Below are 16,726 nucleotides of genomic sequence, written 5' to 3' on the forward strand. Positions count from 1 at the left end.
AAAGCATATTGAACCTTTAATAATTGTTTAAGGGGTTTATTTTCAAATACAACTTGGAGACCCGGCGTTTATTCGGGGCCCGGCGTTTAATCTTAATTTAATCTTTTAATTTTAAGGGGAAATTCGAAAGGAACACGTTTACTTCTACTAAGGAACCCACTTTACAGCGTCACTTTGGGCCCTTTAGCTTTGATTTTGCTAATTCATGAGCCCGAGTCGGAAGATTTTACAACAATTTAATTAAATAAGTTTGAATAAGTTTTCCGACTACAACTGTCGGAAGAATACACGAAGACTTTCTGACTAAAATTTCCGATCAGAAAAAAAGACACACAGGTTGGAAAATTCTTCAGGCTACTTTACAATCTCTCATAAATATTTTGTCTCGTTTACATCCGTTGTATTTGGTTTGTAGATCAATGGCCTCCATGGATGAGTTTGTTCTTTCAGAACCTGGTTTCTTCTTTACTGTTTGTTTCACCGTCTTGTTTATTCACTGTTATTTCATCCAGCTCCACACAGTAATCCGCCATGTTTTCCTCACTGTCATAACTTTCATTATGCCTAGCACCTTCGTGCTCCTCACTTTTGTATATCTGCCTTGCGTCATTTTCTGTTTTCATCTGGTTATTCTCTGTTCCAGTCTCGCTCTGCTCTGATGTTAAGCCTTTCAATCTAGACTCCTGTAACCTAATATAAGAACTACCACCAGGATTACACAATGTAATTGTACGTCCCCTTGATTCCTTAACCTTTTCCTCAGTTTCAGTAGGAAATGTGTTGCTTCTAAACATACGCTGCAATTCAATGTCTCTTCTAAACTGCTCTTCCGCAGATATTTTACGAATGTTCTTCATTTGTAATACAGTGCTGTTTTTTCTATCCTCTGTACGCTGTTTTGTGCTCTGCCATCGCGCTCTCCTACTCAATCTGCTAATTTTGCGCTCAATTTCTTGTTGGCTTTCTTCATCTTTCACTTCTTCAATGCCATCTTCTCGTGGAAGGATGACGGTGTGCAAGCCATTATCTTCTCTTACTATCTTTAAAGTCGATCTTCGACGACTGGCGGTTTGAAATTCTGCAGGGGTATCGATGGTAGCTTCCCATTCTTCTTTTCCAGCTTTAAACGTGGGTGGCCTGAAAATTGACAATGATCCCATTTATTCTCTAGAGGGATCACTAACTAATAGTGAGCTTCTAATCTGATAGCCTGCAAGCAAGCTCTTTTATTATACATTAGAATTACTTTGAAACACGTGATTGGTCGAGCGCATTCAGTCAATATACAGTAGCATGTGAACTCGACATGATAACCCAATATCTGCAGCAGATATTGGGTTATCATGTCGAGTTCAAAGTCTGCCTAGTTTCCAAGCCCCTCGTCCGTGTAGTGCTGTCAAACTTTTAATTGAACGTTTTGATCGAGAATATAGATTCTAAAAACACCAACAGAACAACAGAAACAAGTGTAAAAATTCTGAATGATTATTTGAGGGAGAAGAACCTGGAGATAAAACCGCTTTGGCCAATGTTCTGACGAAGTTTTACGTCGGCGCTAAAGGAAGTTATGGCAAATTGTTTGAAAACGTATAATAAAACAATTACTGAATTCGGTTTTCACATGATATCGTGAATTATCAAAACCTCATGTCTGTGTTATCCGCCTCAGCCTTCGGCTTCGGCAGATAACACAGACCTCGGTTTTGATAATTCACGATATCATGCCCTCAACCTCATCCAATAATTGCTTATTAGACAGCTTGCTTGCAGGCTATAGAGCAGTTTTCAATTGAGTGTCGTAAAACCAAAACCAAAGTAATTACTCCGGCCAATCACAAAGGACACAGACAATCCAGTGAACCAATCAAAACTCGAAGCAAGTACATGTAGCTGACACGAAGCGCGGGAAAACGTGCGCGAGCGAGTCACGATTGGTTTTGGTTTTAGTTCTGATTGGCTGAGAAAGTGGCGCGAAATTTTTAAGCCAATCACTAAGCGTAGCAATGCAAAACCAAAGCAAACGCAATTAACTTTCGACACTCAAGTGAAAACCGCTCTATATATCTGATCAAAGTGCGAAATTTCCCAACAGTAAAGAGAGTGCGCACGTATGAACCGGTAACTTTTTGGCGGGAAATCCTTAGTAGCAGTCGTCTTTTTTAAAAAAAAAAAAAAAAAAAAAAAAAACCTGTGACTTGGGTGGTGCAACTCGAAAAAAAAAGTTTTTTTCTCGATTGAAGGTAACCTTGTACACCACACAGAATTACAAATATACCATGATAGAGCCCTTTTAAATAAGAACGAGTTGTGAAAATATTAAGATGATATGACAAATACAACTTTCGAAAGGTAGGTAATGTTGTACTCTTACAATAACGAAATGGCACAGCCATCTATCCTAAAGCAACTCGCGATTGCAGTTAAGCGTTTATTTTTACAGGGTTTACAGTTAAAACTGTTATCAATTAAGACCCTGATTAACAGTAAAAATAAAATTAAAATAAAACTCATTTCCATCGGTGATGTTGCTATCAAAAAAGTGTAAACTTACGATTTAGTGAAGAATCTTGTGTTGACGTACTTCGCCTCCAAAAACAACCAGGACAGAATTAATGACAACACAGTCATACCCAGCATAATCTGAAATAAAGCCACTTGACTTTATCAGGTTCAAAAGATTATAACTCATCAGACTTTACCCTCTCTCCTAGAACCTTGTGACCATAGGTAAAACCCTTTCCCCTTTTTCCGCGCATTACTTTCATACGATTCCGATTAGGCAAGCTCAACAAGGTGGTTCTATTTTCAATCTGGATGTGACGCAACGTTAATGTGAACAAGAACGTGCACTATTTTAATACACGTCACCTCTCCTGCCTATGAGATTATCAGAGTTTTGGCCGTCTTGGTTTTGGAAATTATACCTTACCTTTCGTTAGGAATAAACTATTTTTCAATGACCAATACGACCAATTTCGCAATAACATAAAAAAACATAAAAACATAAAACTTTATTTATCCTCGAATTTTATATAGCTAAGACAAGCTAGTTTCTTCGAGAAACAAATGAAATATACAATGAAATATACAATGCCTTTTATTCTTCTGCAGAAAGGCCGTTTACACGACAGAAAAAATTGGGCATGGACCTGCCAAAACATCAGTCCGGACCGATTATTTTTGTAGAGGAACAGTCGAGTTTTTAGAGAAGCATTATCTCCTGCTCTACAATCCCTCGATTGGTTCACAATAATTGAAAAATGACACTTTTCAGAGCAAGGCTCCTTGTTTATTTTTAAACTTACCGCTAAATTTTCGTAGATGTTAACTGTGTCAAATCCAAATCTAGCCAGCACAGCATTCCCATCTGTAGCAATACAGTTCAATGTGGACTCGTATTCACATTTCAGACGAACATTCTGTAACAAGACCTTAGTGATAGCTGAGTAGCCATAGAACTGTGGGTTTATGTAAAACAGTAAATTATACCTGAAAATGAAGTAGAACAAACTGATGAGTCATGAAAGAAAGCGCGATTTTCAGCAGAATGTGGCTCGTCTTCAATGCAAAATTATCAGATTTTGAGCTTTTTTTGCCCGCATTCAGTCAGAAGTAAAACTAATTTATATCCAAAAGCCACCATTTAACCTCAATTTTAAATAGCACTTACAACCTTGTGATATAAGATGACCTTTCATTTCGGTTCTAAAAGCCTGTTACTTTAACTTATATCGTGTTTAAATAATGGATGTTGTTGTTTTATTGTATTCTTTTATCCTGAACACCTTTTATTCCGTTCACACAAACTAAACATTGGCAGTCAAAGACAGCTTAAACCATTGGTTTAAGTGAGTTTAAACAAGTACTTATTTATGAGAGGTTTAATTAAAGTTAACACCCTCAGAAAGCAGCCGTAACTCACTAAACAGTTTTAAATCATGTTCAACTTTACGTTGTTATAAACAACTTGCGTTGTTATTAACAACTTACCCAACAGGCATTGAAGGTCTGGGTACTAAAAAGCCCCCAGCAAAGCCTCCAATAGCGGACACCATTGGACAAATACGATGAGCGATTCCCGGATGAGCACAAATCACCATCATGTAGACTGCAATCCAAGTTTGGTTTAATACCAATGAAATGATTGTAACCAGCACGAATTTCCACAAATCATATGACGTCATCACCTGAGAAAACAAATTACAAATTATATAGTTCGAAACAATTCTGCTTGTAAACTTGTAGGAATTTATATTGAATTTAGATTTTTAATCAATTAAAAACAAAAAAACTCGATTTACAATTAAGATGTCGTTTGTTGTTACTGTAATTTACGGTGAAAAAACGCACAGTTTGTACGCACAAGTATGATTGTATCGATTGCGTGACATTACTTTACAAGGTTTGTGTGACATACCATGAAATACGTCATAACAGAACACACTGAAACAGGAATCACGCACACAGCAGCATTTTGTACGTACAAGTATGATTGTACATTGTATGTTTCCGTGACGTAGACTATATAAGGGTTGCGTGACTTACCATGAAGTACGTCATGACAGAACACACCAAAACAGGAATCACGCACAGAGCAGCGGTTCGTACGTATGTTTGAATCACATTCTCATGTGACCGGCCACAGCCATCTGCACGCTCAAGGTGAAATATCTACAAGGAAAAATATTGACAAGTCAGAGTAAAATACTATACGCATCTATGCCTACATCGTTTAATAAAAACGTTTTTCTTGGAGTGCATGTCAACTGTACCTACATTCATGGCTGTAGTTTATTTAATTCATTTGTTAAACCAAACTGAATTATTGTACTTACATCCAGAGCTTTATTGAGGTGCGCCATTAAAACAGAGCTAAGAAACAAAGGACTTGCACAGCAGTAAACACAGAATGCTGACATCAGCAAAATTCCATCTTTTCCCTCTGCCTGCCAATAAACAGTTCCTGGCAACGATTTGAAAAGAAGAATTATCATACATATTTTTGTAACAACTGGTGGGAAGTGGTCATAACAAGTGTACTCGACGGGTACCCACCTTGTGTAGGGGTAGGGGGGTTATGCAAGATACCACCTGTCTGATTAGCCAAATGGAAAAAATTTATTTGCTTCAAAATTTTAGTTAAGACTTTCATATTAGGTGTACAAGAAGCTTGCATTGCTGGGGAAATGGCACAAGGATGTTTGAATCTTTTTTCTTAGTTTCTACTCCTGATAGAGTGGGGGCTATACAAACAAGACACCATCTTTTAAGGTGGGGAAGGGGGTACATGAAGAGACCACCTGTCTTTTTGCAGAGTGGTGGGTCCGTTCTGAGTACAATAGTTTTGACCATTTCCTTAATGCATATGCTCTATCGCCTGGTGTCACTTCTTTTCTCGTAGCGAGTTTTATTGTGCCAAATGCATTGCAAACACTTTCAACACAGCACTACGGTTAACTACGAGAAACGTTGTATGCAATAACCCTCTACGAGAAGTTAACTCACTTGAGGTATCCTTTATTCAATTGGAAAAACGCGTAATTTATTTTTTACAAAAACTGAACTCTTTTCTCATTACCTACTATGACTCCAAACATGAAGAAAATAAAAGGAAAGTAAATGATCTGCCCTAAAGTTTGCCTCTCAGACGTTCGATCTTCCAAGACAAAGATTCTGTTAAAGGTTCCAGCATCATCCACACTGGAGAGAGAACAAATAAAAGAAACAAATATAAGAAGTGTTTGCTATAATTTTCTTGAGAAACCATTTTCTCGTCTCTTCCTTTAATCATAATGTTTTCAGCACACCTAACAGAAAAAGTTGAGAAAAATTAAGCAGTTTTATCATTACTGTACTTAACTTTTTCTTCTTGTTTTTCATCCTCTCCAAAGTGAACGTGTTTCTGGCCTGATTCTGTGAGATCTTGATGGCTTCCTGGACGGCCTGTGGTTCACCACTTCTTTGGTAATAATCCAGAATAGCGCGGCGAGCTTGACTGCAGTTTAGTAAATCCATGATGGTGTCTGTCGAAACGATGCAGTTTAGAATCAGATCTTTTATAAACATGTACACTAAATTATATCTGCTTTATTTCTTGCTCAATACGGAATAACTGCTTAGTTTCCTTAACAAATTAAGTAGAAATCTTTAACAACGAGTAACGTGGCATCATCATCATCATTATCATCATCATCATGAAAACACGTGCACCCTTTCACGGATCACTGCTTTTGGCTTTCTCTGTCTGATGTCACCATACGCACGTAACCACTCTTCTAAATCACAAAGGACACATCAGGCCACTTAGAAACATGTTACCGGAACGGAGGGCGGGAAAACGTACGTGAGGTGTTACGATTAGTTTTGGTTTCACTAATGATTGGTTAAGAAAGTGGCGCGAGTTTTTTTTAAACCAATCACTAAACGAAGTAATGCAAAACCAAAGCATGCAATTCTCGATACTCAAGTGAAAATCACTCTAAAAGTTATTTTACACTTGTTTTTGCTACAATGGCCTCCATGATTGATAAAGATTCAACCTTTTTTCCAAAATACCACTATTTTAAAATAAACCAACCTGCTGGATTTTTTGCATCAATGTTTGGTGCATTTTCACTGCGCCTAAATTCTTCAGTTGTTGATTGGATGTAAGCTTTAAGAAAGACAGTGGGGGCCATGGAAGGGTCGCCATAATACGCAACCTGAAGTAAAATCAAATGAGTTCATTTCAGAACCAAAACAGAAAATTGAAGAATAAAGGAAACCTGAAAAAAAATCAGATTCCCGTTGAAGTCCTGAAAGTTTTTTGGTTTCTTTTTCAATTGCTTAAATTGGTGGCCTCACAGCGAGGAACGCGTCTCTGCCTTCTCCGCTTGTTCTTGTTCAGTGTTTGAAGTTAAAAGAAGTTAACCCACCTGGCCGTCACATAAGAGAAGAATCTTGTGAAACAGATGGAAGATTTCCAGTCTCGGCTGGTGAATGGTAAGAATAACAAGTCTGCCTGACTCAGCTACAAGATTCAGATGATTTAACAGCTCAAGGGAAGATGACGCATCCAGACCTAAAACATTTAAGCTTTTTAACTTCACTGAGATATCCCATTTACATAGTTTACGCTAGTAATAATATAATCAAGATACGTGCTCGAGCCAAAGGGACTGCAGAGCACCCACACATTGTAATTACTCTAACAGCGCATGGGTGTCCAGTAGCGTAGGTTAATTGAATATATAAGTGCGTGGTAGATGTATTTTATCTGTTACCTGAAGTTGGTTCATCAAGAAAAAGTACAGCTGGCAGGTTGACCATCTGAAGAGCAACACACAATCGACGTTTCTGTCCTCCACTGAGACCTTGACCCACAGATCCACCAACAACTGTATCAGCCAATGGTGTTAGTCCAGTCTGTAAGGAAATAGAACCTATACTTGATTTCACGTTAACCTTAAATGGACTGTGTCACGGCTGAGTGATCTTTATTATTATTACGTTTTGCTGAATACTCGCTGTGACACTTAATTTTTGCAATAAAATTACTTCTGTGGATCTAAATAACAAAACCACAGCCTCATTACAACCAAATGTGCCTCCCGGCCATTATAATTTAAAGTTACAAGCAAACGAGATTAACATTGAAAACTGTTCAGCCCAACAGTATTTCAAAAACCCATATCCCAATCCCTCTCAATATTCTTCACTTTTGGCCATCCGTACCTTCTTTTGCATTTGCTGTGTTATCGAAATGTTCCTTTACTGTTTTAAGCAACTATTTTTGCATTTAACCGAATTTCAGGATGACCATTCCTCATATGTCTCAATTTGGCTAAAATCCGTGACACAGTTCCTTTAAGTTATAGTCATTTCTGTGGAATTAGATTTGATGAAGAACTTGACTTACCTCAGCAAGTATCTGTTCTACTCGTTCAAACTTTCTTGAGTGACTCATTGATTTAGGCAGCCTCATGTGTGCAGCGAAGAAGAGATTTTGTCGAACAGTAAGTTCTTCATAGTAAGGTACAGCGAGCTGTAGCACATAACCAATCTTACGAGAATACCAGTCTTGTACTCGACCCAGACCAACTCCATTGATGTACACGTGGCCCTGTGAACGTGCAGAAAACGTACAGTTATAAAAATGCTATGTCAAACTAAAGTGAGAGCAGTTTTCTATTGAATGTCGTAAAGCCAAAACCAATGTAATCACTCTTGTCAATCACAAAGAACGCAGACAATCCAGTTATCCAACCAAGCTCGAAGCAAATACAGGTAGCCAGCATGAAGCGCCGGTAAACGTGGGCAAGAGATTCACGATTGGTTTTGGTTTTACTTGTGATTGATTGGGAAAGTGGCGCGAGGTTTTTAAACAAATTACTAAACATGGCAATGCAAAACCAAAGCAGTCGCGAATTACTTTTGACGCTCGAGTAAAAACCACTCTGTCACACTCTTTATAAATTTTAACCCCAGATAAGTTGGAGTATTAAAATACCAATCAAGGCCATTAGTTGTCACTATACACTGACCTTGCTATGCCCTTGTGTTCGCCTTCCTGTCAATAAATCTAACAAAGTTGTCTTTCCACATCCTGAAGGTCCCATGATGGCCACCAGTTCTCCAGGATTGAAGTAAACTGACACGTTGTTAAGAATCTGATTTTTCGGTGGACTTTTGTCCATTCTTACGTAATCAACCTCTGGAGTTCTGGATCTTCTTCTGATATCAGGCAAGCAATATGCCATATTTTGCCCAGGCTCCCTGCCGTCTTCTTCATCATTTGTTGCCACGGTTGAATGGCCATCAACATCAGTAAAGTTATTGTCCTGCTGAACATGCACAGACTTGTGAGTTACACCATTGTTGATCCTAGGCAAATGCTTTCCAGACTCCTCTTCTCTATGTTTACCACTTTCAAGCAACATTGAAGGACTTGTTAACTCAGCAGACGCACAACCTATGCCATTTTGAAAGGAAGCTGCCTCTTCCGACGTGATGTCAAAGCCCAGGTTTTCAGCTGGAAGCGATCTGGGCTGTAAGACTTTCTCGAGCACAATAGAGTCGCTGTCATCACTGCTGCTGCTGTCCTCTTCTTCTAAGACCGAAAGATTTGTGTCATATTTTTCCTTAATTACATGGATGGTCTTTGGCGGTTCTTCACGAGGCACCTCATCTTCCATCCGTGTATCTCCTAAATATGTTAATAGGGTTTGAAAGGTAATCAATCAATCAATCAATCAATCAATCATTCAATCAATTAACCAACCAATCAATCAATCCATCCATCCATCCATCCATCAATCAGTCAGTCAGTCAGTCAGTCAGTCAGTCAGTCAGTCAGTCAACCAATCGATCGATCGATCGATCGATCGATCGATCAATCAATCAATCATGGAAAGGAAAAATTTGGCTCCCAGTTTGTGACTCCATCACTAAGTTGGTAGAACATTACATCGGTATCGCGAAGGCCACGGGTTCGAATCCCGTTAAAGCTCTGATTTTATCGGACTTCTGTTTCCCCAATTGCTTTTATTAGTGGGAGCACTGTGATGATCGCGTCATTCTTTGAAAAAACATTATTGAGGTGGAAAGATAACATGCAGTTACCTATAGCTGTTTTCGTCTTCTTCGTCACATCAACCGAGTAGCTTAAGGACAAGCAGGCAATGCTGATTGCTTCATGAGGTGTGCATGGTGGAAGCTAGTAAAACAACAAAAACAATTTAAATTTAGCTCTAAGGGACAGATCTGGATAGTATAATATCGTGCTTTTTTACAAATTCCTTGGCACTTTCCCCTTATGATGGCTGAAGTTTCAGCCGTAACTCCCGCTCTAAGTGTGGTTCAAATCCAAGGTAATGACTACTCCATTCAGAAACGCCTTGCACAGAGAGCCTGAGGACGTGGTTGCACTATTGACATGGCAACCACTATACGCCTTTTTGAAATCTAATACTGCCCTCCCCCTCCACATACAGGGTTTTTATTGCTTGCAATTTGTTGAATATAACAGACAGGCAAAGTAGAAACAGGAATTCAGCTGGCCCAAATGGTCGTTATTCATGGACATGAATTAGTAACTATAAACTTCACCACAGTAAAGAAGAATAAATGAAGATTATGAACTCCAAGTAAAGTAGAACGTCGACGGAAAATTCACTTAATTACAAAAAGAGGAGAATTAACAACTGAGGAAATGCATGAAACGCACCTCTTTTTCTGCCACAGACCTTTCATTTTCACGCAAAAACTGTCTTTGCTTTCTCCCCAAGTAATACCGCTGCAACACGAATATGGTCTTAAGTCCGACGCATAATACTGTTATCACCAAGCACAATCCAATAATAGCAGTTTTAACGGTTTGGCCCCAGACAGCCCCAGGATCTATGAACAATAATTGACCGGGACAGGTTGGGTTGCACTGGGCTCCAATACAGCTGTCAATCAAACTCATCGGAGAGCCATGTGACTTGAACCATGCTGCTATAAACTTTTTAATGGTGGTGCTGTTGCCTCCTTTGACGATCTTTGTTGATTCCCAGATCCCACTCTTTATTTTATGGCTGTAAAAGGAATAGGTGGAGTTAGTGACGACATCGAATTAATTTGTAAATAAATAAGTCATTGAATAGCTTTTGCACTTGTTTATTTTCTCTTTATAGCTTTGATCATCGTGATTATTTTTATACTATAGCAAGAGAAAATAAGGTGACTTTAGCCGTAATTTTAATTTTAAATATACTTTTAATTTAACAAACGTTAAAAATAACGATGAGAAAAGTTTTGGTCGAGTTATACATTGGGGGGCTTAGGAAGCCCCCCTATGTAACTTCCAGAATATTTAAGCACTCACAATGAAACCTATAGGATATATAGTATGTCCAAACATCTTTTTTTTGGTATACGTCACGTGGAATGATGACGTCACATCGCGTGACAATAACATCATGATGTCAAAACAGCCGCCATCTTGGATTTCGAAATTTTTTCCAAAATGCCAGAAAACCACCCAAACTTACTGCAAAGTACACAAAATCAATAAAACTGTGCTTAAAAACCGCAAAAAGGTAAAAATAATTGTATTAAAGATTTAAAGTTAATTTTCATTAAAAGAAACACGAAAATTACAAATTTAGGAAAACATGCCTATCAAAATGCCGTTGCCATGGTGATATCAAGTTCCTGACACAACATCCTATCCTACCAAATTATTTCCAGATAAATGTTAGGTAAACTCAGAAAGTTTGTCAGGGTTTGGTTGAATCTTGAAAAAGAAATAAGCGTTCAAAGTCAGCGCGGGCCTCAAAAGCCCCCCCCCCCCGGGTCTGAAAAGGGTTAAAGCTTTCAATGAAAATGTTCCAAACACTCTGCAGCAAGGAGGGCAAATATTTACCAAAAGAAGCCGTGAAGAAATTAACAAAAATAACCTATAAAGTGAATACTACGAGGTCAATTGATGTTGTACGATTTGGCTGTGGATAGATAAAAACTTGTTCCATTTATTTTGTGAAATACATATTAAACTATTCTTTAAAAATGAGTTTTCCAAAGCAACTATTAAATCTACTACTATAATTTCGAAGAAAAGGTCATGGTCTTAAGGTGACTCGATCGAAATAAATGACGTGCTGTATGCCTGTCAAAAATTTTTAATAACTTCACCATTTTTGACTCGATTTCCCTGAAACTTTCGCATTTTACTCGAAATTCATCAAAGAATAATACGCACGTCAATATGTCGATGTAATGATCGCGAGTTTTGCGCGATGTTAACTTTATGAAACACACCTATTTGGATAAAACTGCTATTTACAGAAAACTGAGCGCTAAGATTTTGTTTAAACTACTGCAACTAGCTCATTATAACATCTTATTATGACTCTCTAAGTTTCCGAAAAATCGTCGGAACAGAAACCTCGATACAATTTGATCATCAAAATATTAATCTCGGGCAAACTTCGAGGCTTGGAACGCTCCAGCACTTCCACATTTCGCCCAAAAGTACCATAACCGAAGACAAAGAAAGTTCAATGCATTAGTTTTGACAGCTCCAAATCAAATTCGGCTATTTGCAAAGATGAAAAAGTTTGAGCAAATATTATAAGCTCACCATTTGCGTCAAAATGTAGGAAGGTCTCCAAATTTACGTTTTTCTATATTACATGAAAACTAACCGTACGAGTTGCTTAAAAGAACCGGAACATTAAATTGAACATCTTACACAAACTTTACGCTGCTTTAAGTTTCTGGGGCTGCCTTGATGTGGATGAAATAATGTTTTAAATTGAAGCACTGCTCCAACTCTCTTGTGAACACGGCCATGTTGTTGTTTGGAGTCTACAACTAACGCTATGCAAATTTCCTTGAAATTGACGAGAATTTGAAAAATTTGCACATGGATAAGGGGGGTGCATTGACAGTGTTCGGTTGCTTCATGTTCTGATGTCAGAGGTGTCCTTAATTTATGACACATGAAATTTGAAAAGGGTTGGTACTAAAGTTGAAATTAACACATTGAAGTCTGTTTATTTTAATTCAAATAACCGCCGTCTTATGGCGTAAAATGCACCCCCCTTATCTATGTGTAAATTCTTCAAATTCTCACCAAACCAAAGGCAATTTGCATAGCGTCAGCTGTAGAATTCAAACAACAACATGGCCGTGTTTAAAAGAGAGTTGGAGCAGTGCTTCTCTTTAAAACATTATTTCATCCAAATCAAGGCAGCTCCAGAATCGTAAAGTAGCACAAAGTTTGTGTAAGATGTTCAATTTAATGTTCCGGTTGTTTTATTTAATTCGTACGGTTAGTTTTCATGTAATTTAAAACAACGTAAATTTGGAGACCTTCCTACATTTTGACGCAAATGGTGAGTTTATAATATTTGCTCAAACTTTTTTATCTTTGCAAATAGCCGAATGTGATTTGGAGCTAACAAAACTTATGCATTGAACTTTCTTTGTCTTCGGTTATGGTACTTTTGGGCGAAATGTGGAAGTGCTGGAGCGTTCCAAGCCTCGAAGTTTGCCTGAGATTAATATTTTGATGATCAAATTGTATCGAGGTTTCTGTTCCGATGATATTTCGGAAACTTAGAGAGTCATAATAAGATGTTATAATGAGCTAACTGCAGTAGTTTAAACGAAATCTTAGCGCTCAGTTTTCTGTAAATAGCAGTTTAGTCCAAATAGGTGTGTTCAATAAAAGTAGCATCGCGCAAAACTCGTAATCATTACATCGACATATTACGTGCGTATTAATCTTCGATAAATTTCGAGTAAAATGCGAAAGTTCCAGGGAAATCGAGTCAGAAATGGTGAAGTTATTAGAAATTTTTGACAGGCATACAGCACGTCATTTATTTCGATCGAGTCACCTTAAAAACATTGATGAATAGGACATCACACTTTTTAGGGTAGATTTTAGAAAAAGAATGAAAGTTAAAGAAGTAAGATGTAGTTAGATTTAGAATTTTAACATGAAAGTATGATAGTCTTTATCACTTCTTAATATTTTTCTATTTTTTTCAAATCCTCTAATCCTTAACATTTTTCCTCCTACAATATCATCTTTAATAATTTCGATTGGAATATCCATTAAACACTTAGGTTTTTAAAATCAGCCCTGTAAGACAAACAACTCACCTAAACTTTCCCGTGCCTCGTGCAACTTCAGCTGAAGGCGGAAACACACCATTTTCATCCCACAGACTTGAGGTACAGAAATAAATGTGTTGAAAACATGCTGGCACAAAAACACTTACATTGGAGGCTTGGTTTTCAGACAAGGTAAGAGATTCATTCATTGCACCGCCATACATGTTAATAACAGATAAATAATCCGCAGAGTTGTCATCTACTGTCTTTCCTTCGTCTTCGAGTCTTCTGAGAACGTCTCCAAACATGTAAACATCGTACATACTTGTGACGAGAAGTAACGGTACACTCGAGGGATAATACCCGCGCGCAATCATGCATGACGCTGATGGGCAACAAGTGTGACCATGCGAAAAATCCATACACGCGCGTGACGTTATGTTTGCAAACGATGTAAATCCAGGTCGTACTTTGGCTGTTAAGCTACCCTGAAAGTCTATAAACCATCCTGAATCAACGATGGAAAAGAGGTTAGCGTTTAAGCCATGTGATTCGATAACTTTATTTAAGACCCAGCCTGCGTGGTTCAGAACTCCGACCCCTCCAGCACTACTTCCAGACAGAATAATTTCTTCAGCGTCACTTAAGTTATATTGCTGCAACAGATCCAGGAAAACCGAGCGAAAAATTGTGTGCCCTCTAAAACTGAAGTTATCTACAGCCGAATCGTTGACAAAATGGAACGGTTCTTTTAGATTTGTCTTTAAACCAAGCCATAAGTCACTGCTGCAGTACGGTACAAGAACATGGGTGTACTCATAAAATGTCGGATTTTCGTGCTTTGAAGCAAACAGCAAATCTCTACCAGTTATTTCATCCGGCAACATTTTTGATGTCATCAACATTGTCGAATTCTTATTCAAATACCGCTTATTGCAATCCTCAAACGACGCACAAAATCCACCACTTTCGAAGAACACAATCCATTTCTTAGTCGACTGCAGTCCAATGTAGAACGTAGCTCTCGAATTATCATTGCAGATAGCTTGTGTGTTGCGGATATACTTTTTCCGTAAAAATGTATTTTCGGCGAAGATACAGTGAAGAGCGAAAATTGCGAGGAGTAAGTATTTAGCCTTCCAAGCCATACCTGATTGATATCACCATTCAATGGTCAGAGATAGTATTCTTTTCATATAGATGTATACTCCCTTTTTCGTTAGAAAGATGAATACACTTTTCCCATCTTGACAACATAAGATAATTAGCTCAGCCAAAACTGTTACGGCGCTCTCGCTGAACGCGCTCGAAATACATTTACAAGATGTTTTTTTGAATAATTACCTTTTAATCATGCTGTACAACAAATTAGAATGTGTGAAAATTCTGTTGTTTTAGCGGCATTCCCAAGAGTTTCAAGTACAGAGTTTTCTTTATATGCATAAATACAAACAACTTGTTAAACAAAAGACATTGTAAAAAGTTCCTGAAGAGTATATGCTGACCACCCTCAAAGGCAAAGATCTGACGAATATAGCGGCAAAAACGGCACAGTATTTATGGTAAGTAATGTGCTGACTTTTAAAATGGTATTTAAATAGTTAAAATTTCCAAGTTTATTTTGAAAACTGTTTGACAGAAAGACATTAAGCTGAAACATTTGGCTTCACAATGGAAGCAATTAACGGCTCAATTTATGGTGAGTTCAACACCTAAATCTCTTTTATTTACATGAAATTTTCGCGGAAAATTTGTTTCCACAAGTCAGTTAAAACATAATGAAAGGCGAAAGATTTTCTGATGGTTTGTTGTTTACGAATGAAAATTATTTTTTTTTTTATTTTTTTTTTTTTTTTTTTTTTTTTAATAAATAAAAAAAATAAAAAAAAAAAAAAAAACCATTGCGGTAAAGCCAAGAAAGGCATGACCCAAATTGAAGTAGACGAGTACGGCCTAAGTATCAAAGGAGCCACCTTTAACACTTGGTTTTTCTATTCCTCTCAGATATGTTCGGTCGCTAGGATGGAAATAGAAACGATCCAGTGAAGGGCTGAGCTTCTTCATCGAAGAAGCTGAATATGGAACTACCTTAAAGATGCCTTTAAGGTAGTTCCATAGTTAAACAAAAAAGTGCTTTAGCCTTGTTTTGTAAATTTTTATTGGGATTTATGGTGTCTATATATATACGTAATAGAATATAATTATTGTAGATGTTATTATAAATATATATTTTAAGGAAGGTCACAAGTTTATTAGTGTAAAAACTATAATGTGTTACCCTATATAAAGAGTTTTATTTTTGATTATTCTAATTGTATGAATTATAAATAAATAGCGTTTAACTTTATTATTTCATACCAAATTTCACAATAACTATTTCCCTGCAAAATGCTTCCTTGCTAAGAAAAACGCTTTAGCATGTTTAGTGAATGGCCCAATTATTATGGAACAGTATAAATTATTAATAATTTATTTCATGCATTTGTGTGCAATTACATACCTAAGGCCCGGTTCAGACGCCGATCTTTTCATGAGCCGAACCTAATTCCTTGAATTAAGTACATGGAAAAGATCGGCGTCTGAATCAAATTAGAACGGCTATTTCAATTTGGAACGGCTCACCCGTTCTTCCCGCCTGGCTTGGCCGAGAATTTCGCCTGTGGAACGCCTTTGGAACGGCTTTGATTCAGACGCCGTGCTTTTCATGTGCCGATCCGAATTCATAAATTATTATAATGTATTTTGACTGGTTTTATTGGAACTGTATTAGGAACGGCCTCGGAACGGCCAAAAAGTACGGCGACTGAATCAAGAGGCGTACTTTTGTCAATTTGGGTCGGTCCAAATTCGAATTGAGTTCGGCTCATAGAAAAGAACGGCGTCTGAACCGGGCCTAATTTTCTAACGAACTAAGAGCAAAGGACGCGCTTGTGAAGACTGGTCCAAGAATCGATATCATTGGGAAAATATATCATAAAAGGTTACATATATACGAATCCTGAAAACAATGGTTCGTAAGAATTCCGTCTGAGTAACATCCAATCAGATAACGCCGTTTTCCTTTTCATAGCTTGCCATATTAATGAGTTGTGTTTGAATATTGACATAATATTCGCTAAAAACAAGTAAGGGTGGTATT

General features: G+C 37.6%; 1 protein-coding gene across 1 annotated transcript; it reads right to left on the minus strand.

The window, feature by feature from the left end:
- Window positions 1–446: 446 nt before the first annotated feature.
- LOC144629760 (uncharacterized) lies at window positions 447–15,512 on the minus strand. Its single transcript, XM_078487973.1, has 17 exons — window positions 15,465–15,512; window positions 13,636–14,651; window positions 10,205–10,556; window positions 9,601–9,694; window positions 8,523–9,184; window positions 7,898–8,101; window positions 7,263–7,404; window positions 6,915–7,060; window positions 6,578–6,701; window positions 5,861–6,023; window positions 5,579–5,700; window positions 4,836–4,963; window positions 4,546–4,671; window positions 3,991–4,187; window positions 3,306–3,489; window positions 2,552–2,640; window positions 447–1,137 (listed from the first exon to the last, which is right to left on the minus strand). The coding sequence occupies exons 1-17, from the start codon at window positions 15,510–15,512 to the stop codon at window positions 447–449; spliced, it is 4,488 nt and encodes a 1,495-aa protein (XP_078344099.1).
- Window positions 15,513–16,726: the final 1,214 nt, after the last annotated feature.

The sequence above is a fragment of the Oculina patagonica genome, chromosome 11, assembly GCF_052425735.1.
Source record: "Oculina patagonica isolate OP01 chromosome 11, crgOcupat, whole genome shotgun sequence".
Taxonomy (NCBI): Eukaryota; Metazoa; Cnidaria; class Anthozoa; order Scleractinia; family Oculinidae; genus Oculina; species Oculina patagonica.

Coding starts and splice junctions, on each gene's coding strand:
- LOC144629760 (XM_078487973.1), bottom strand. CDS start 15,512: ATGCCTTTCTTGGCTTTACCGCAATGGTTTTTTTTTTTTTTTTTATTT. Junction 14,652..15,464: donor TTTTTTTTTTTTTTTTATTT/TTTTTATTTATT, acceptor TTACGGAAAAAG/TATATCCGCAACACACAAGC. Junction 2,641..3,305: donor ACATCTACGAAAATTTAGCG/GTAAGTTTAAAA, acceptor GCTTTATTTCAG/ATTATGCTGGGTATGACTGT.